The following is a 22,399-nucleotide window of genomic DNA, read 5'->3' on the forward strand; positions in this document are numbered from 1 at the left end:
TGATAAAAATCCTCACCAATTTGTACAGGTCAACAGAGACCCAAAGCCTTGGATCTTAAGAACAATGAAAAAAGCAATCAGGTTCTTAAAAGAAGAATTTTAATAGAGGAAAAAGTAAAAGAATCACCTCTGTAAAATCAGGATGGTAAATACCTTGCAGGGTAATCAGATTCAGAACATAGAGAATCCATCTAGGCAAAACCTTAAGTTACAAAAAGACACAAAAACAGGAATATACATTCCATTCAGCACAGCTATTTTATCAGCCATTTAAACAAAACAGAATCTAACACATATCTAGCTAGATTACTTACTAAATTCTAAGACTCCATTCCTGTTCTGTTCCCGGCAAAAGCATCACACAGACAGAGAGAACCTTTGTTACTCCCCCGCCTCCAGCTTTGAAAGTATCTTGTCTCCTCATTGGTCATTTTGGTCAGGTGCCAGCGAGGTTATTCTAGCTTCTTAACCCTTTACAGGTGAAAGGGTTTTACCTCTGGCCAGGATGGATTTTAAAGTTGTTTACCCTTCCCTTTATATTTATGACAACTCCTAATTAGTCCACATAGTCTGAGCCATAACTTGGGAGTATATGACACTCATGAATGGGTTAATTTGTATAAGGCTACCATCTCCACAAGCAGCTAGCAATAATGTCATGCTCTTGGTGTGTGGTTAGAGCTTCTGTTTTTCTGTGTTTATTTAATTCCATTTTCTGGAGCCTATTTTTAGCAATTTTTGAGGTTTATGTAGATGTCCAAAATCTGGAGTTGGGGGGGGAGGGGGGCTTTCTCTTTGTATATACATTAATGAGTAATGTATACCATATACAGTAAATAAGCTAGGAGTAGGCATCATGGTGCTGGTGTATTTTGCAAAGATTTGTTAAAGTTTAAATTATTCATGCTAATACTTCATAGAATACCATAAATGTTCCACAATAGATTTTATGAAAGTAATTAAACTTCAGTAATGTGAAATCTCAGTACTGCCCTGTATCTGCTGTTAAATCTTTGCAGAGAACAGGGAAAGGCTATTGTTTTGGGATACAAGTTATGGTTTGTGTGGGTTAGGTAAATGTCAACGAGTGAGGTTCTACTGTAGTTTGACATCCTTTCTGGAATTACTGCTTTACAAGCCACTAGCATGGCTAATCTTCTTCCCTGGAAGTATTACTTGTGTTCTCTTAGGACAGCATTAAATTAATTACTTTTAATGGTTACTTCAGATTGGTTGGTGTACTCAGTAGTCAACACATCAATCCTTCATGACCACAGTCCAGTCCTTCCTGCACTATGACACCATCTGCTGATAACATCTTGAATCTTGCTCCCACTTGATTACTATAGGGCTGTGTTCAGCAATTGTTACTAGTGTTTTGATGATTGTTAGAGATGCCTGTTGTCTTGTATTGCGCTATCGCACTTAGTGCTGCAATGCCAGTTTTACATTGTCTAACTGATATGTCTTCAATTACCACTCCTTAGTGGCTTTATTACTGAAGTATTGTTCTATGCCCCTTGCGGCAGACAACAAACAATGGAAATTGCATATTGAACTGAATATTTAGTGCTCTGCTTTCTTCATTCACAATAAGCAATGACGGTGATCACCGTTAGTTTTATATATGGAATTTGAACAGATTTTTCTTGAACAGCCCTGTTGTCTGATAGATACCAGAATACAGGAGATAATTCATTACCTGAACATGTCTCATTTACATTGTATTAGCAGCAGAAGAATTTGTTCCTTCCATCTACCTTCTCTGTGATTGACAATGTAGGAAAAAGCTGTCTTTTTTTCTACAAGATGTAGTTCTCTGGCTGCCTGGGAAGAAGTGTTGGGAGCTTAAACAAAGACTATTTAACCTTTATTGGAAGACAGAAATTTTTCCCTAAAATTCCAGTAGGACCCACTCCCGAAGTTCTCACTCAGTTCTCACTTAGGCAAAACTTTCATTGAGATCAATGGGCGTGTTGCCTAAGTGAGAACCAAGGACATATAGGAATAGGACAGTTAGGACGATAAGGCCATTGTGGAGAAACTAAAATAATTCTTTGCATCGGTCTTCATGACTGAGGATGTGAGGGAGAGTCTCAAACTTGAGCCATTCGCTTTAGGTAACAAATCTGAGGAACTCTTTTAGATAGAGGTGTCATTAGAGGAGGTTTTGGAACAAATTGATAAACTAAACACTAATAAGTCACCAGGACCAGACGGTATTCACCCAAGAGTTCTGAAGGAACTCAAATGTGAAATGCAGAACTACTAACTATAGTCTGTAACCTATCATTTAAATCAGCTTCTGTACCAAATGACTGGAGGATAGCTAATGTGATGCCAATTTTTAAAAAGGGCTCCAGAGGTGATCCTGGCAATTACAAGCCGGTAAGCCTGACTTCAGTATCGGGCAAACTGGTTGAAACAATAGTAAAGAACACAATTATCAGACACATAGATGAACATAATTTGTTTGGAGTGAGTCAACATGCCTCACCAATCTGCTAGAATTCTTTGAGGGGGTCAACAAGCATGTGGACAAGGGCATCCAGTGGATGTAGTGTACTTAGATTTTCAGAAAGCCTTTGACAAAGTCCCTAATCAAAGGCTCTTAAGCAAAGTAAGCTGTCATGGAATAAGAGGGGAGATCCTCTCATGGATTAGTAACTGGTTAAAAGATAGGAAACAAAGGGAAGGAATAAATGGTCAGTTTTCAGAATGGAGAGAGATAAATAGTGGTGTCCCCCAGGGGTCTGTACTGGGACCACTCCTATTCAACATATTCATAAATGATCTGGAAAAAGGAGTAAACAATGAGGCAAAATTTGCAGATGATACAAAACTTCTCAAGATAGTTAAGTCCCAGGTAGATTGCGAAGAGCTACAAAAGGGTCTCACAAAACTGGGTGACTGGGCGACAAAATGGCAGATGAAATTCAATGCTGATAAATGCAAAGAATGCATATTGGAAAACATAATCCCAACTATACATATAAAACGATGGGGTCTAAATTAGCTGTTACCACTCAAAGAGATCTTGGAGTCAATGGGGATAGTTCTCTGAAAATATCCACTCAATGTGCAGCAGCAGTCAAAAAAGCAAGCAGAATGTTGGGAATCATTAAGAAAGGGATAGATAATAAGAGAGAAAATATCATATTGCCTCTATATAAATCCATGGTACGCCCACATCTTGAATACTGCGTGCAGATGTGGTCACTCCATCTCAAAAAAGATATATTGGAATTAGAAAAGATTGAGAAAAGGGCAACAAAAATGATTAGGGGTACGGAATGGCTTCCTTATGAGGAGAGATTAATAACACTGGGACTTTTCAGCTTGGAAAAGAGATGACTAAGTGGGGGATGTGACTGAGGTCTATAAAATCATGACTGGTGTGGAGAAAGTAAATAAGGAAGTGTTATTTACTCCTTCTCATAACACAAGAACTAGGGGTCACCAAATGAAATTAATAGGCAGAAGGTTTAAAACAAACAAAAGGAAGTATTTCTTCACACAATGCATAGTCAACCTGTGGAACTCTTTGCCAGAGGATGTTGTGAAGGCCAAGACTATAACGGGGTTCAAAGAAGAACTAGATAAATTCATAGGGGATAGGTCCATCAATGGCTATTAGCCAGGATGGGCAGGGATGGTGGTCTCTAACCTCTGTTTGCCTCTGAAGCTGGGAATAGGCAACAGGGGATGGATCACTTGATAATTATCTGTTCTGTTTATTCCCTGTGGGGCACCTGGCATTGGTCACTGTCGGAAGACAGGATACTGGGCTAGATGGACCTTTGGTCTGACCCAGTATGGCCGCTCTTATGCAGTCTAGAATCTTCCAGGTCAGGTCAGGTAATACATTCACATCATTTTCTTCATCAGATGTTGAAAAAGAATTTGATTGTGTTGAATGAATGGATCTTTTCTCTACCATTGAATTTATAGAATAGGACTACAATTTCCTGACTGGGTAAGTCTGATGTACTAGGCACCCATAGCCAAGATTCTTATCAATAGTTTTGCATCTATATTCTTTGATTTCAACCATAGAATGAAGCCATGTCTAGAGCTATCTCTCACTATGGAGACTTTGGCTGATCCTCAGTGCAGATAAGACAGCCAATGGTGATAGGTTGGGGAAAACAACTGGAAGAAAAGGTGAGGATTATATCTGTCACCCTCACTGAAGATGGGTATCTGCCTTTTGTAACTTGAGTTTGCTTTCTGAGGTCCAGGAATGTCCCTAGCTAGTGCTGGAGAATCAGATATCTGCAGCATCCCGGGCTGCTTCTATTCATTTGCAACTGCCTGGGAGGCTGCAAATGCTTCTGTTGGATGTAGATGTTGCTACCATGATCCATGCCTTTGTTAGCCCAAGATTAGACTATTTCAATGGGTCTAGATGGGGCTACACTTTAGAACTGTTTAGAGACTGAAGTTGGTACAGAATGCAGCTGCCATCTTGTTATTTGGGGTATCTCACCACAAGTTCATTATAGAGGGTTGCCAACTATCTACTCACATGAAACTGAACACCCCAGCCCCTCCTCTGTAGCCTTGCCTCTTCTCTGAAGCCCTACCCCCTCTCACTCAATTCTCCCTCTCTCTGTCACTCACTCTCCCCACCCTCACTTGCTCATTTTCACCAGGCTGTCTCAGGGGGTTGGGATGCTGGAGGGGATGCGTGCTCCAGGTGGGGGTGCGGGCTCTGGGGTGGAGCAAGGGATGAGGACTTGGGGGAGCAGGAGGGTGCTCCAGGCTGGGACCGAGGGGTTCAGAGGGTGGGAGGGGGATCAGGGCTGGGGCAGGAGGTTGGGGCATGGGAGGGGGTCAGGAGTGCAGGCTCTGGGCAGCGCTTACCTCAGGCAGCTCCCGGAAGCAGCAGCATGTCTCCCCTCTGGCTCCTATGCGGAGGCATGGCCAAGCGGCTCTGTGCGCTGCCCCGTTCGCAGACACTGCCCCCGCAGCTCCCATTGGCTGCGGTTCCCAGCCAATGGGAGCTGCAGAGCTGGCACTTGGAGCGGGGGCAGTGCGTGGAGCCCCTTGGCTGCCCCTATGCCTAGGAGCTGGAGAGGGGACATGTTGCTGTTTCTGGGAGCTGTGCGGAGCCACAGAAGGCAAAGAGCCTGCCTTAGTCCTGCTGGGCCATCGACCGGACTTTTAACGGCTCAGTCAGTAGTGCTGACCAGAGCTGCCAGGGTCCCTTTTTGACTGGCTGTTCCCATCGAAAACCGCTTTTTGAAGTGTAGGTTTTGAGCTATACAGTCATAAGTGGCTTAGGACCTGTTGGCTTGAGAAACTGCTTCTCTCTGCATGATACAACTACAGTAGAGATCAGTGGGAGCACTTTTGTGGCTCAAAAGACCCTAGAGATACTTGCTTTTCCCCTTGTTCCGAAATAGCTCAAGTCTATTGACCTTTAGGGCATGCTGCAAAGCCTATTTTTTCCTATTTACTCTTTAATAAATATGATATATATATATATATATAAACAAAAACCCATAACACACTATATATAAACTTCTCATAACATTTGCTACCTAACCTACTTGTAACACTTGATTATATATAATATAAATGGTTAAAATTTAAATCAATTATTTGTATCACACAGTTTACAAACAAACAACATTTGTTTATAAAAATCCAATTAGTTTTAATCTTATTCTGCTTTATCCTTATTTTATGTATAGAGAAATTGGTGGTGGTGGGATTAGAATATGATAAAGAACAGAAGCAAACTTCAGAGGAGGGGAAAACAGAAGAGGAGGGAAGGAAGTGGGCAGAGAAGAGACAGAGGTAAGGGCAGGCCCCTACATTTAACAGAATCATTCAGATACTTCCTGGAAAGCATCCCATATCTTGGGTATTGCTGTTATGGTATATAATTCTTTCCATGGTGGCCAAGCTTATGATGTCTGTTCTCCAATCTCTAATTGTGGGTCGCTTTTTGGATTTCCATGTTTATAGCACTAGTTTTTCAGCAATTATTAGTGCTCTGCTGAGCCAGTTTTTCATATTTATCCAGGTTCCAATTAACATCCATTAGGTTTAAAATTACATGTTTATTTTATAACAATTTTTTCCTATAAAATAAAATTGTAACTCTGTAATCAAGTTCTTCCCAAAACATATGCGTGTAGGAGCATTCTCATGGCAGATGGGTTAAATTAGTGTCTACCAAATCACAGCGACAACATTTGTCTGTTTTGAACAATCAGCGGGGGTTCCAATGCAGATTCCATATGATTTTCTGATGGATTAACCTTAACTGGTGGTCCAAGAAGCAGTTCAGAACACTGGCCAAAATTTGTTTCCATTGGTTTGCAGAGAATAATTGGCTCAGTTCCTCCTCCATTTCTTTATTAAGAAATCCGTGTTTAATTCAGATTTGCTGGCCTTGGGTGCATATAATGTTGCTGTAGGTCTTGGTAATCTGGGTAATATTTGAAGAAATGAAATATGGATTGGGTCGGGGTAACACATGTATCAGAGCTAAACTCATGAGAGATGGCATGTGTAAGTTGGATATATTGCCATTCCTTCTTAGTTTCTAGAGTGAATCTTTCTTTTAATACTTTAAAAAGGAGGAAGATATAATTTTCAGTAAATTGGCTGATGGTCAAAATCTCTTTCTTAATCCAGTCAGCCAAATGATGGAGTTGCCTACTGTACAGAGTATGAGTTCCTGCAGATAGAGGCCTTGGTATGTAGAAGGGAGTGATTTTTAAATTGAGTAGACATAGTACGCCAAGTATTTCTGGCTGCCACACTAATTGGTAATTGCTCTTCAGGGAATTGGTAGTAGTCCGGGTGCAGCACATTGGGAAGGGGTAAAGGAGCAACCCACTCTGCTTCCATCTGGAGCCAATCCAGGGCTCTACAGCACAAGGGAATGAGCCATTGTGCAGCTTGGCTAAGAATTATTGCCTGATGGTAAAGTTTACAGTCGGTAAATCTGAAACCACCTGCTTTGATAGGAAGCTGTAATCTGTGTGAGGAGATTCTGGGCTTGTTATTGAAAATGCCTATCTTTATCCTCCTGGCTTTTTTGGAGGATGGGATGTATAAGAATTGACAGTTGTATAGGGTGAGGTATTTCCAGCATTCACATTGCTTGGCGGGTATATTTTCATTATATATGATGGAAATTAGCTTCTAGACTTTTTTTTTTAATGTATCTACCTTGACATAAACACACACACATTGGAGGACCAGATAATGGGACTAATGTGAGATGAGAATATGGCGTAACGATTCTGGGAGTGCTTGATGGCAAGGAACTGCTTGGCCAAGTGGACTTTGGGGGAAATATTTTGGGAAAATGAATGTCAAGGAAGACCCATTTTATACAGAAAACTATTATAGATTTCACTGTAGACTTAGATAAGGGAGAAATCCCAAGAGTGGGACATTACCTCTGATGCTTTCAGATTTCCTGTCATCCCACCTAGTGTTTTTTTCTTTTCCACCCGTTGTGTATCATCATATGCTTAGATTGTGATCTCTTTAGAGCAGGAACCTTCTGCCTAGCATGATGGGGCACTTTTGGGGGATTCCATGTGCTAAAGCAAGTAAATAATAACACTACTGCTATTACTCAACAATTTGTGTGGTAATGATTTGTAAAATTGCTTATCTTTTTAAAAGAAACAGTTATAAGAAAATAACTCCTGGGACAGGGAAAGAGTATTAAGGAAGGTGAGAACAAAGGTGAGAAAATCCATATATTCCTGGAACTGCATGCAACACACAGACTCGAGCTAGGAGGAGGGAACTACCAGAAATAAAGAAGGAAGATCAAAACGAAAAGCAGAAACATCTTTATTATTACCAAAGGAGCAAGTCATGCACCAAAATAAAACATGCCTATTTTGGGATGCTAAAGTCTGTTGGGTGAAATATGTGCTGAGCGCTTGAAAGCAAAACTTCTCTCTGATATAAACTTCGCTTGAAGGTTTTCTGACTCCTGGAGTCATAGAACAAGTACAAAGACACAGGTTAATTTTGTGCTACCCCTTTGAAGTTATATTTATCTTAGCAAATGTTCATCATATTGGTAGTTTATTCTGGGAATGCTGGACAGCAGTAGGAGAGGTTAGAGGCACTTAAAAGGAACTGTATGGAACCTACAGTTTATGGTCCAGATCCTCAGCTGCTGTCTTCAGTGAAACTATACTAATTTACAACAGTTGAGATCTGGCTCTGTGTCTTCTTAATATATTAAATGTGTCCTACAGAATTATTGCACAATATATTATGCTTTTCTTTCTTTTATATATACTGTTTTTTATATCCTTTGTTGCCCCCTCTCCCGCCCCAAACAACCAATCTGTAAAGAGAATGAAATTATGATTTATAGAAGGGTAGAGACAGACATACCTCTTACTTTCAGTGTAGTCAAACACTGAGGGATTTGGATAAATGGCGCCATCTGCTATTGTGTAGGTCACAGTCTACTGCATCATGAGTGTTATTTAAATGACAATCTATTCGAGGAATAGGTTTACGTGACTTTTTTTTTTTAATGAACTGTTTGCTCTCAATTTGACTCTTCTGAAAAATGTAACACAATCCAGCTATCTGGTTGGAAAGAGGGAAATGGCACTTGTTACATTTTGGGGATCACCCAGACCAGTAAGATTCTGTCACCCCGTGCCTTGTAACGCTTGGTGTCTTAATTCTATGATGCTGTGGTTCAGAGCTCTGACACCAGTAGTCAGCCTACGAACATAAAGGTCTCAATCCCAGCTTCCACCAGCCTAGTTACTCCTTTCAGGGTGACCTCAACAACCTCCTCTGATCCCAAGTTTTCCTAAATCCATCTCCCCAAGTTCTTAACTACCAGACACTTGGACTCTCTCTCTCTGGTTTGTCACCCTTTAAAAAAGGAAAAGGATTTGAAGTGAAAGATATCCAGAAAATGAGGACCAGCATCATAGAGTATGTCTACACAACAATGAAACAGCCCTGCAGCCCAAGTCCCTTGAGCCTGAGTCAGCTAGCATGGGCCAGCTGCATGTTTTTAATTGCAGTGTAGACCTACCCTATGATGCTGGCTCTCAGTTTCTGGATAGCCTTCACTTCAAATCCTCTTCCTTTTTTAACAATGTTTACAAGTGCTCCCCCAAGCCACTTAAACTATGGTAATTCATGGTTACACTGAGTGGGCAAACTCCCTCCTTTCTTCGTTTCCAAGACTGGGCTTTTCTTTTCAGTTGTAGTGTCTTTCTATTAATTTAATGGTCCACCATTGTCTTTCCCTAAGTTGTACAATGCTAGTTAGTTGCAGTTAATTTCGTGTAAAATGGGAGATGACACTCCCTGTCTGATTACTTCACCTCACAACGTGCTGCTGTTGCATGGGATGCAGAGATGATTTAGTTGGGGATTGGTCCTGCTTTGAGCAGGGGGTTGGACTAGATGACCTCCTGAGGTCCCTTCCAACCCTGATATTCTATGATTCATGCTAGTTACAATTACAATTGTATACATATATAGATATACATGCATACATCTGTAACCATAACCTGTATACATGTCTCCTAAAGAGCAAGTTCAAAACATTACAAGCTTTCATAAAAGACCTTACTTGACATATATTTCTACACAATAACATTGCATACAACCCTTTGATTCAATTGCTTATTCTTTGGGGTTCGGATCCTGTTTTCTCCTTGGGGTGGTTGGCCCCTGATTATCACAGAAGTTTTCTTCTAGATTCAGCTTCCAAGCACAGCGGAGTCTGGCTGGGTCAACTACAAGGAGGAAACAGGTCAGTTTAAAACTACCTACCCAATGTGAGTGTTTGCCCTTTCAGCAGCAGTGCATGGTCCTCTTCTAACTCTCCATTTAATGTTTAGAACAGAAAGTGAGAGTTGAATTGAATGTGACCAGTGGGCCACAACTGCTGCTGGGGGCAGCTAGGGAATAGAACTGGGGAAGAGGACTGTGAAGAGTCCAGGAAATCTAAGAAAAAGTTGAACCCACCAAATATCCTGGCAGGTCCAATAGGAGTATGCTATATGAAACATACTATATAGTATGATATACCATAGTTAGGAAGTTAAGTACTAGAACAAATTACCTAGGGAGGTTATTGAATCTCCATCATTGGAGGCTTTAAAGAACAGTCCGAGACGATCTAGACAATACTTAGTCCTGCCTCAGTGCAGAGGACTGGACTAGATGACCTATCAAGGTCCCTTCTGGTCCTCTAGGATTTCTATGACATCAGACCTGCCAAGAACACTGTTATGCCCTGTAGACTACAGACACTAAGGCAGCAACTGAATATTTCCTTTATACACCTGGCCTCTTTGGTGTAGAAAGGATTCTGGGACAGGATGGGGAGATGTCAGAGCAGGAGGTGCAAAGGACAGAGCACAAGTTACTCCAGAAATCCAGGCCAGCAGAATACTTGTTGGGGAGCTATTAGCCACAGGTGCAAGTTAGAGCAGCCTCAGAGCTGTTCTAGCTTGCACTAAAGCCAGCTCAGAATCTGGCAGTCTCCAAAGTTAGAAGTTAGAAAAGTGGTGGGAAAACCTCCCATCATTCTCAGTTGTACCAGGTGTTTATCTGGTGCATCTTGGGGCCTTACCCAATAATTATAAATTATCTCCACTCTACATGGTCAAATACCTTCTACATATTGAATGAACGCCCAGCATCAGGGATCTAGCATATGCCCAAAACTGAATAAGCTACAAATATGATATTGTCAATAGTATGTCTTCTCAACAGAAACTTGATCTGATCTAAATACATTAATTCAGTTCCCAAAAACTTACTTAAGGTTGACCAGCAGTGCCATGTCTGCTTCCAGAAAGTTAAATGCAGCTATATTTAAACCTCTGAAAAACTGGAAGTACAGTGAAGGTACACACTAGTCCTTCCCTGCAACATTAACTTTGCTCCCTGGAGCTGGCAAGAGAGTTGAGCACCTGACAGGAAGCAAAGAAATCTTCTTTAGGACACCTCATTGTTACCAGCTCTGCCCTCTTCCTGGCCCCTCCATATTCCCTGTAGGCGTGGAGGGACATAAGGAGGGGACAGGGCTGTCCCTAGCTATTCTGGGGCCCTATGCAGCCCCCCCCATGGGGTGTGTGTGGGGGGCCCCACGCCTCCACCCAGGCAGGGGCTGGTCCCAGGCCTCCGTGGGGGGTGGGGCTGGCTTGGGGGGCAGGAGGGAACCACCCCCCAGCACTCACCGGTGGCGCGGCTGGGGCCAGGTCTCTGGACTTCCCGCCGCTGCTGAGTGTAGGTCTGGCCCTGTTGCAGTCCTCAGGGGCAGGAAGAGGCAGGGCTGGTGCAGAGCAGGGGTGGGAGGGGGCAGAGCAGAGCAGGGCTAGGGCTTTGAGGAAGGGGCAGAGTGGGGGCAGGGCAGGGGCAGAACAAGGGCAGGGCCCTGGGGAAGAGGTGGAGCAGGGGCTGGAGCAGCATGCAGCTGCGCAGGGCAACAGGAAATGTGGTGTCCCAAATTTCCTGGTGCCCTACGCAGCTGCACACTTTGCGTATGGGTAAGGACGGCCCTCGGAGGGGAAGGAAGGTGATAATTCATGTGCTGTAAGGAACACACCTACCATTTGGAGGCAGCAAGGGGGAGTGGAGGGAAGCCCTAAACTCCATGCTCCACTTGGGCACTAACAGAGGGAACAGGCTATGCTCAACCCTCTGCAGCACAGAGGGATTTCAGAGGTGTGAAATGACTTGTTCATTTTAATGAGAGGTTCTCAGACGACTCAGAACATCCCTGGAGATGAATACATTCCGACACAATAGCTCTGAGAGGTGTGAACTGACTCATTCATCTCAGTGGGCGTTCTCTTCCTCGGTTCCCTAAATCCATCCCAGCTCCTGTTGTGGAATACCAATTTTAAGACAATCTTGCTATGCATGTGGGTTTTAGAGCAACTTGAATGCTAAAATCAGCTTCTTATTCAGGGGGCCATATCTGAGGATCTCATTGTCCAAGTTACTCCAAACTGGCAGCAAGAAGTATACGCCACTACTGTTGCGGCATATACTACTGAAGATATTCTCACTGTGTATGCAGATGTTAGAGCGATTTGAAAGTTTTTAAAAATCATAATATGGGGGTGGCTGTATATCAGGAACCCCTTCACTAAATGACCCAAAATTTGTATTACAAACACTATCCCATCCCCTGTCATGACATGCCAGTTTTCAAGACAATATCTTTTGTGAATGTGGATTTTAGATCATTTTTTAAGTTAAAAGAAGCTTATAACATGGGAGTGGAGGAGTTGTATATCGGTAAGCCCTTAACCAAATAACTCCAGATATGCACTGCAGACTCTACCCTAGCCCCTTTTGTAGCATACCAGTTTTCAAGATATGCATGTTATTGTCTGTGCACGTTGATTATTCACATCTGCTCCTTATTGGAAGACTGTATCTGTGGAAGTCCTTGAGCAAATTATCTCAATTTTCACCACTACCTCTACCCAGGACCCTAATATGACACAGGAATATTATGGTGAGATGGTAGTGGCACCACAGGTAAGCTTGCATCAGGATTTCCATTTTAATAGGGGTTAAAAAAGGTGTACAGAACTTCTGTCTTTTCAGCTGTTGTATCATTTTTAATTGTTTTTTGTAGTTCACCTTTTCATTTTTTAATAGCAGCTTGTGTGGGAGAGGAGGAGAATCTCATTTGAGGTTTGCTATGACTGTTCTAAAAAGGGCTGTATGACTAAAAGTTTCTAATAATAATAACAATAATACTTAGCTTGTATATAGATCTCAAAGCGCTTTACAGAGGATAGGGAAGTAAAATTGATTTGGATTGGTGATGTGAAAAGTCATGACAGAAAGACACTATGTAAAAATAGCTAAACTTGTATAAATTTTAATTTCTTAAATGATTTATTTTCTTTCTGTCTGGGAAATAAATCCTTCAGGGTTTCATCATTTTAAGTTCCATTCAATGACGGGGCAGAGCTGAAGGGGTGTGGTGGGGGTGTTGTTATGCTGCAAGATGTTAATGGCTGCCATCAAGTGGGTCTTTCCTTTATAGACCATATCCGACCTGGTTAAAACTGATGGTTGTGCTAAACACTCTTTTTCAGACTAAATGGAAACAGCGATTAAGTCCCCTTTGCATGGTTGTGGCTGGAAACAATAGAAGCCACAGATGAGAAGCTAAACTGTGTGGTTTGAGAGATTCCATCACTGTACATGCAGGGGCTAGCGGATTGTTTTTGGCAACCTGTATGTGTGTGTGATATCATGTATTTAGCTGTGACACTCTGAGTAAGTTTCCCAGACCTGAAGAAGAGCCTGTAAGCTCAAAAGCTGGTCTCTCTCTCACCAACAGAAGTTGGTTTAATGAAAGGCATTACCTCACCCACCTTGTCTCTGAGTGTGGAGGAGGCAGAAAGCCAAAAGAGCAAGCAGGGAGTGAGAGAGGCAGTTACTGAGTGTGGCCTTGAGAGAGAGCAGTGCAACAGAGCTCTTTGGGGGGCATGGAACTTGCATGAGGCTTGGGAACAGTGAACAAAACTGCCTGCTGTTGGTTGTTCCTGCTGCATTCAGGGAAACAGGACTTTGTTACATTCTCTGTAAATAAACAGGATTGCACCAAAAAGTATACCTGACTTGTATTATTAATGTCTCCTCTTAAGAGAAACAAGGCCACAAGTTTTGGCCAACTGGTTGGGCCAAAGGGGCAACAGCAGTCATTTGATTTTTGAGTGTCTGATGAATCCTTCAGACCCCTTTTCCAAGGAACTACAATACTTTGTGGGGTGAACTTGGATTGGTGTGAACTCTTGGTTTATGTAGATTGGATGAATTATTGTAAAAAGTTGAAATTTGTTTTCAATGTTTATTTTTCATGATAAACATAAGTTACTGTTTTGACTGATGACAATATCCTGGAACTACTTTAGTCCACCTTATGACATTTCTTAAAATAGGGCTATTATGAATGCATTTCCTGATGCTCAGAGGATAGAGAGTCATTCATAAATTCCAGACAGGCAATCCAGAAATTTCAGCCCACACACAAGAAACCATTTCTCAAGAAACTATTCTGTCCCAATAATTACCTTAAAATATAAAGCATAGAGCAAACTTTCTGCTATTTGCCACAGCTTCTAAGGACTACCACAAAACAAAAAAGAAAACATTTCTTCAAAAATCGAAAACTTACTTGCATGTTTAGAAAAAGAACTTGTAAGAATTATAACCATACCAATAATAGTTGTTATATAATTTTTTCACAAAATAGCTCTCAAAGTGCTTTACAAAGGAAGGCAAGTGTCATTAGCCCCTTCATACAGATGGGGAAACTGAGGCAGAGAGGTAAAGTTACTTGTTCAAGGTCACATAGCAGGTCAGTGGCAGAACCAGGAACAGAGCCTAGATCTCCTGATCTCAGACCAGTGCATTATCCACTGAACAACAGTGCCTCCCTTCAATTTTTGAAGCTATTATATTTTGGAGAAAAACCACTGTCCCAAACTGATTTCACCACTAGAATAAACTATTTTAGTTAGCTGAATTAAAAAAAATATTCCCAGTTCATCAGTCCTGCCAACCTTTGTTTTTTCCTCCTAATGCAACTAAAATTTTCATTAGTCAGTATCAGGATTAATCCATATCCTCTCTGTCGATCTTAACTTTGGGAATATGATCGGTCTTTTTAAAAACAAACCAAACAAACAACTTCTAACCATTTCTGCCTGATCAGGTGAAAGTTGTGAAATATAAAGGGATTTATAAAAAATTCTTAAAGCATGCTTTTTTTTTTTTAAGTAAATATATCATGTTAGGCTCCCCTCCAAAGATATTTCTCCCCCCTCTCTGAGTGTCATGTTATGTCCATTAATTTCAGTGTATTGTATAATGATGCACACTTGACTATTGATCAAATTGTTTTCCATCTTCAATTATTTAATTTAACTAATCATTGGCCACATATACATACAGGCTATTTGCTATACTTTGGGTCTGGTCCTGCAGTCCTTTCTCAGACATAATACCCATTGACGTTCATGAGTATTTTGCCTGGGTAAGGACTGCAGTACTGGGACCTTTATCTGTATTCCAGGACACTGAACGCTTTTCATTCCAAACCAGTTGCTGCATGTGTGCCTTTCTTGTCTTCAGTAAGTATGTAATTTTCAAAAAAAGATTAATATATTTCTGCCATGTTCATCCACTGCCAGTTGAAGATATTTTTTGCTCTTCTCGTTCACCCATCCTTCCAGTTTCTGAGTATTTTTTAGGGAAATATTAAACATTCTGGTACTTCCACTGACTTGCTATGTAGTCTTATGCAAATCACTTAACTGTCCTGTGCCTCGTTTTCCCCTTCTATAAAATGGAGATGATGATGCTTAATCACCTTTGGAAAATGCTTTCAGATCCTTGGAGAAAAAAATGCTATTGTATTAATTATTATTATTCATTAAATTATCCAACCTTTTAAAAGTACATTGCACAAAGCACTGCATCCTCGCTCAGACAGTACTTCCATAGAAGTATCTTTCTTTGGCCCTGAACTTTCAAGTTGTTCTGCATGTACCTTTGTAATGGCCAGGAGATCCCCTGAAGTCAATTAGCTGGGTACATGGGTGCAGGAAACAACTTGATTTGAGGCATATATTTTTTGTGACTGAGGACTAGAGCTGGTCTGAGATGCCAATTCACAGAAGTGATATGTTTTGCTACTTCTAGTCAACATCCACAGCTCTGCATCAGGATTTAGGGAGCCCAGGGACAGGGAGCCTGGAAGCCCTAGGCTCCCTGGTCCCAGGGTAAGCCCCATGGTGGCCAGACCCTGAAACTGCAGATCCTGGGAACCCCAGCAGCGGCTCCGTGAAACTGATAGTCTTGTCTTGTCACCACTGCTGATCACAGACAAGAATGTCAGTTTCATATTTTGTTTTTGGAAACGCCATGATCCAGTGTTTCTGCAAATGAAACGTTCAGTTTGCCAAGAATTTTTAGCATAATTTGGTTTCATTGCAAGGAGGAAAGAACCCAGGTTATGCGAATCTGAAATTTTGAAACTTGAGTTGGCTTGGCTCATAGATTCCCAGGGCAGAAGGGACCATTGTGATCCTCCATCCTGACCACCTACATAGCATAGGCCACGCAACGTCTCCCTAATAATTCCTCAGCGGGTAGAAGGAACATTTCTGTTTACACCGCAGGATAAGAAGATGGCCCACTGCATTTCATTTAATAAGTAGAAGTTGGAGTCCAATTTGATTCTTAGTCCAGCCTTTCGCCAAGCAACCAGTACATCCCTGCTGTGAGCCACTGGCTAGGGGCTGGCGGGCAGCGCTCTGGGGAGCCGAGGCAGAGGTGCCTAGGGTGGGGGGGGGGGCTGCCCCCCTGCCCGCCCGTGCAGCAGGGCTCGGGGAGGTATGAGGGGCAGGGGCTCGGCGCTCTCTGCCGCATCACTCCGCCGCTGCTGCATTTGCACGGAAGAAGCACGCGCCCCACCCGCCTCGTCAGCCAGCCCCAGGGACAACTGTCTCGGCCGCGCGCGCGCTCTTCCCCACCTCTGCGCCTCAGACCCTCTTGCCTCTTCCCGGTGCGCGCGCGAGCGCGCGCGGCGACAGTTGCAGGCCTGTGTGAAGCGGGGGCGGGGCTCGCGCCGCAACACCGCCAGGCGAATGAGGGAGGGAGGATGCGGGCGCGCGCGCCGGGAACTGGGAAGAGCGGGGAGGAGCAGGCGCGGCGCGCGCGCGCGCGCCAGCGATGGAGGGTGGGTAGAGGGGGACGGAGTCGCGCGCGCGCGCCCAGTCAGCAGCAACAGCCCTCAGCAGCCGAGCGGGCAGGCGGGAGCCAGGCGAGCTGGTGCTGCGGTGGAAACTGCAGCTAGGACCCGTGGGGCGGGGGTGCCGCGCCCCCCCCCACACCCCGGACAGCGCCGGAGTCCCCGCCGCCCCCTCCCGGGGGCAGTATGAGGGCGGCGGCGCGGCTGTGATCCCCGCCGCAGCGGGGCAGCCCCGCCCCCGGCTCCTTCGCAGCGGCCGCCCCAGTCTCCGTTAGAGCGGTACCCCGGGAGCTATGAGCCATGAAGCCTCCTGGCAGCAGCGCCCGGCGGCAGCCCCTCTCCGGCCGCAGCCTCCCCGAAGCCGCCTCCTGCCTGAGGCTCCGGCCGCCGAGCCGCCTGCACCTGCTGCTGGGGCTGCTGCTCCTCTCCGGCCCCGCCTGGCCCCGGCCCTGGGGGGCTGCTGCGGCCACCGGTGGGTAGAGAGCTGCCCTTGGCGCCGGGGACACGGGTGTGTGTGTGTGTGTGTGTGTAAGAGAGCTGGCCATTTGTGTGTGTGAGAGACAGGTGTGTGGGTGTGCAAGAGAGATCTGTCCATCCGTCCATCCATCCATTTCACCCACCCCAATAATCTTCCGTGCCTGTCCGTTTTCTGCCTTTAATAGTAATTGTCCTAACTCCACATATGACATTGTCCTATCTCCAAATATGGGGTGTGTATCCATATTTGTGCATTTTAAAAAGACCACACAGTAATGGGTTAAAACCCTCTTTAAATCCTGTTTTCATTGCGGAGGGAAGGATATGTATACAATGCATTGATGAAGCAGAGACAAAAAATGTTTGGGAAGGTATTTTGTGATGTTTGTAGGAAGAACATATCTGCAAATACAGTATGTTTTTGAAGGTTTGCTTTCGTTTGAGCTGTATTTAAATGAAATGCTTAATGCAATTGTTTTCAAGATGCCATTATTATTATTACTGCTATTATATTGCTTGCCAGATTGATTGATACCAGATACCTTGAAAATGAACAGGAAGGAAATGGGGGTTTGAGCAGGAAAACCCTGGAATGCTGCCTGCTGGAAGTGCTCTTGGCATTCTCAAAGTTACAGGAATAGGGAAAATTAGCCATTATGTAAAGGGGATCGATTAACATTCAGTGCACATGAACTCAGGACTCAAGTTGTCTTAGGAATGTGGGGAGCGTGCCCAGCAGTTTCACAGATGTATGCATGGTTCACTACAGCACAGTGTGCCTGCGTGCTGCCAGGAGAGAGAAGTGTAAGAGAGGGCTGCATGTCCATTAAGAGATTTCCCCTCTGCCCCCAAGATGAAAGGCTTTAAAATACTCATCATCGAGATTGCATGTGAAAATATACATTAATTTAAATAATGCATGATAGCAGAAAAACGTTTAAAGTGTAAAAAGAAATCAAACATACTGCATTAATGAGCAGCCTATTATTTCTGTTTAAGCGAATAATACACTAGAATACAGCAAAACATATCTCTAGCTTCATTTTATGGAAAGGGACACATTCTGCACTTTAGTTTATGGCAGGCTATCTTTTTTCCTTAGCTCTGCATTGGAATGAAACTGCAGGAGGAATAGCAGGAGCACTGGCAGATAAAGAGAATACATTTCTACAGAGTAACAGCAGTAGCAGTAAGAATAACAACCAGAGCAATGAAATCCAGAAAGAAATCACACTGCCTTCAAGACTGGTCTATTATATCAACAGAGACTCTGAAAGCCCTTATCATATCCTGGACACTAGGGCAAGACACCAGCAGAAACACAACAAGGTAGGGCCAAAAGAGACTTGATGTACAGTAGCTTAAAAGTAATAGTATCTGCTGTGGAACTGTATTACTGCTATTTTAGAGTATTTATTTAGCAGGACACCAAGACTCCAGAGGTCATTGCACCACTTTTAGAAGTGAGAGAAAAAAAAACACACTTCCACTTTTTAAAAAAAAAAAAATTGTGGAAATTTAAAGACAGGCCTGAATTGAAATTCTAGATCCAAATCACTTATCCTGGTATTTCAGGGAAGTTGTGGAATTGGATCAGAATTCAGCAATTTTTTGGCCTATAATCCCAATATAGATCACATTGGTTTGACTTAATCTGAATTGTGATACTGTAAGCAGCAAAATACTCTTTAAAATTGTGCTAGACTACTCAAGTGTTTGTGGCCCTTGCCTTGTTTTTAAACATGAGACCATTTAACTCAGTGTTGCTAAATGAACTAAATTCTGGTTTCCTGCTAATGCATGCACAGTTACAATAATTATAAAAGTTGCCAGTTTTCAAAATCTTTAGTCAGAAACTGAACACTTTTATAATTAAAAACTGGAAAAAAAATGTTACTTTGATATTTACCTTGTGCTGATACAGATTTATAAATTTGAGCTGGTCAGTAGAAATGTGCCTGAATTGATCTGTGATTTAGGAATATGATATTGGTTTTGTGTAATGATCAGGTCTAGAAGTAAATATACTTCAAAATATCTCTTTCAAGCCATTTTATATTACTTGAAAAACGTTTTTCCATTGAAAAAGGATGAAGGAATTTTACTCCTGCCCATGGATTCTGCATTAAAAAGATAACATTTTGGAAGGTGAAGAGGATTTGTGCAAGAAGAGATCAATGTCTCTGTTCTTATCATGAAAAGTTGGATCCGTGTATAGAATACTGCTGTTAGACTCTGATGCATTAGTGTTCCTATTGAATTACATTAGGTTTCTACTAAGATCAAACAAATTCACTATGCTTGATGTTATTTAAATAAATGACTATGAATTTGTTAATATTTTGAGATGTATTGTGTAACATTTTATAGCTGGAGGTAATTTTGAGCTAATTATAAGTGATATCATTTGGGCCTCCTCATTTAAAATTATTCTGAGTCTCTAATTATGGTTTAATGAGGAGGGAGGTGCTTACTAGGTAATTCAGCACAGAAATTCAAGATACTGGCAGGTGTTGATGGATACTCATAGGATTTCTAGCAATATTCTAGGGTACTATAGAAAAGTGAGTCCATTGCTGGAATTCTGTTTAGTTAGCCTCATTTTCCTACTATGCTACTTGCAGAAATGACATCACAGTACCTCACAGGACTGAAATGTCATTCTCCAAAGTGTGGACTCATGGGGTTGTGGTGTACGAGTGTGTGTGTGGGGCGGGGGGGGGGGAGGGGGAGAAGGTTAGGGAGAGTGGAGGTGGAGGGAGAGGAAGTTTGAAGTATTTCGCAGAATGAGACATGATCGGGAATAATATGGCATGTTTCCCAAAAGGAGTGGTAGCACTAGCACGTACAATAATATTTCATCTACACATTTCTTTGTTGCTGGGTTCTGAACAGTTTCCAGAGGTATCTACATCCATCCATTTGTCCAGCTCCTCTTTAAGAAAATTATTATATAAACAACATTTAGTAAAGCTCTTTGTATTGTAATTGTTGCCTGTCTTTGACTTGATTTACTGTTTTTCTAGATTTCTATGGAAATCTGTTTCCTTTGTGTAGTTGCTCATTAGAAATTCTTTATTCTCTCTCCTTAGTATCTTCCAAATTTACTAAGGATGGTCTTGCTCTTTTCTCTTGTGACTTCTTGCAGAAAGGGAAAAGTTAAGGAGGAAATTCAGGGTGGTGGAGTGTGGGGAATAAAGTGTTTGCAGGCCTGCACAAGGGTTTAGGGATGTAGGTCAGGGAATAATGTAGATGATCTGAGATTTGAGAGGAAATTGGGGTACCCACACATCCAGCCGCTCTACCAGTCTCTCCTTGTGTTACTTCTCCATGTATTTTTTATTTTTATTTTATCTTATTTTTTAAAGGAGTTCTGATGCCATTCCCTACCTCCCTGTGCCCTGGTCTCCACCTCAGGTTTATGTAGAACAGTGGTTCTCAAACTGTGGGTCAGGACCCCAAAGTGGGTTGTGACCCCATTTTAATGAGGTCGCCAGGGCTGGCATTAGACTTGCTGGGGCCTGGATCAGAAGCTGAAGTCCAAGCCCCACCGCCCCAGGTTGAAGCCAAAGCCTAAGGGCTTCACCCCTGGGCAGCTGGGCTTAGGCTTTGGCTTCAGCTCTAGCTCTGAGTGGTGGGGCTCAGGTTGCAGGCCCCTCACCTGGCGCTAAAGCCCTTGGGCTTTGCCCCTCCACCTTGGGTGGTGGGGTTTGGGTGGGCTCAGGCTTCAGTCCCCCCTTCCTGGGGTCATGTAGTAAGTTTTGTTGTCAGAAGGGGGTCGCGATGCAGTGAAGTTTGAGAATCCCTGGTGTAGAAACTGTTGTTGGAGCAGAACTCTGCAGGAGTTAATGCTGATCTTGTTAGCATTAATTTCAATGGGTATGCTCAGGGCTGAGTACTGTGTAGAATGGCTCTCATTTCCACTCAGCTGTGCCCCCTTAACCTGACTAGCTCCACTATGCAATATTCTTACCGAGGAGTTTCTGTAAGCTTGAAGGTCAAGCAGAACATGTCTTGTTGGCTCTCTTCCTTGGTGGGTTTTTGCCCTTTTGGAGCTGAACTTCCACTGCTTTGATCTCTTTAGCATAGCAAAGGGATTAACTGTGCTTTCACTGGATTCTCCCTTGTGTATTGCATTATGTTTAAATTGCTCATCTGCACTTCCAAAGTACTGACAGTTCCAGCCTAGCTTATATTTTGGACCTTGTCCCATACCTGTCCTCTTCTTTTCATTTACTCCACCCACTCCACCAACAATTCCTCCCTCAACATTTTGTTCATTTCCTCTTTCCGTGTATATGTATCACGGAGGACAGCGCAAAAATGCACTAAAAATGCATAATCTCCCAATCACAGTTTGCCAAGATACTACCCTTACCACATGAAATGAGTGGGTTTTTTTTATCCTTTCCCAAATATTATAATGACAAATAAGCAAGTTATATGCACCTTTGGATTTCCCACTGCATTCTGTTTTTCACATTTCTGTTTTGTTTTGGAAGGCCTTCTGGTCAGGAGTTGCCTTTTATGAATTATTGTAAAGAGCTGATCACATTGTAAGTGCTAAAAAAATTAATAATTTTCAAAATCACTCAACAAGAGGGTTTTTTTAGGATTGATAATTTAGGTGTAAATTACGAGGGGGCAAACATAACAGCCTTTTAAAAATGTTAGTTAAGAAAATAAATATTTGATATTTTTATGCATTTTAATAAGATGTCTGACCCCAAATCTTGTTTTGTGAGCATTGTTTTATTGCAACTTTTATATGTAATTGGTACTGAAGTGCCTAGAAATGAAGGGCCTAATCCTGTAAGCCCTCCGTGCAGCTGCCATTGAGGCTAATGGGAATGGGAGCTCCCCATATGGTTGGTTGTGAGACTGGGCCTGAATGCCTCCTAAATGCTGAATCACTATGTAAAGCTTATGAATTAAAGAGATACTGTCAAGATAAAAATAATGGGTCATATTCTCTTCCCAGTTATATTGGTGTAACCCAGTTGCAATAATTGGGATCACTCTGGTGTCACTAAGAGAAGAATTTGGTCCAGTATATTTTTAAAGTCCTTACTGGTAACACTTGTGACAGTACTGATTATTTAAAAACTCCTTCTGCTGTTTTGATTTATTTGTCTAGTCATTTTTCATTTTCTGGTTCTT

At 42.6% G+C, this 22,399-nt stretch overlaps 1 protein-coding gene and 1 long non-coding RNA gene across 9 annotated transcripts in view; one reads left to right on the forward strand and one right to left on the reverse strand.

Moving 5' to 3' along the window:
• The window catches only part of LOC144272179 (uncharacterized), a 38,450-nt gene extending 21,848 nt beyond the window's left edge, over positions 1–16,602 (reverse strand). Inside the window, exon 1 of the long non-coding RNA XR_013347502.1 lies at positions 16,545–16,602. This is a non-coding gene — a long non-coding RNA (uncharacterized LOC144272179). The remainder of the gene's footprint in view (positions 1–16,544) is intronic.
• Positions 16,603–16,758: 156 nt separating this feature from the next.
• ADAM23 (ADAM metallopeptidase domain 23) overlaps positions 16,759–22,399 on the forward strand; it is a 176,618-nt gene continuing 170,977 nt past the window's right edge. For all 8 annotated transcript variants that reach the window (XR_013347499.1, XR_013347500.1, XM_077830094.1 and 5 more), the window contains exons 1-2: positions 16,759–17,234; positions 18,342–18,568. Coding sequence is in view for 6 of the 8 variants with exons in the window: in XM_077830094.1 (XP_077686220.1) it covers positions 17,063–17,234; positions 18,342–18,568 (399 nt within the window). In the remaining 2 variants the exon portion in view is untranslated. The remainder of the gene's footprint in view (positions 17,235–18,341; positions 18,569–22,399) is intronic.

This window comes from Eretmochelys imbricata, chromosome 11 (assembly GCF_965152235.1).
Source record: "Eretmochelys imbricata isolate rEreImb1 chromosome 11, rEreImb1.hap1, whole genome shotgun sequence".
NCBI lineage: Eukaryota > Metazoa > Chordata > Testudines > Cheloniidae > Eretmochelys > Eretmochelys imbricata.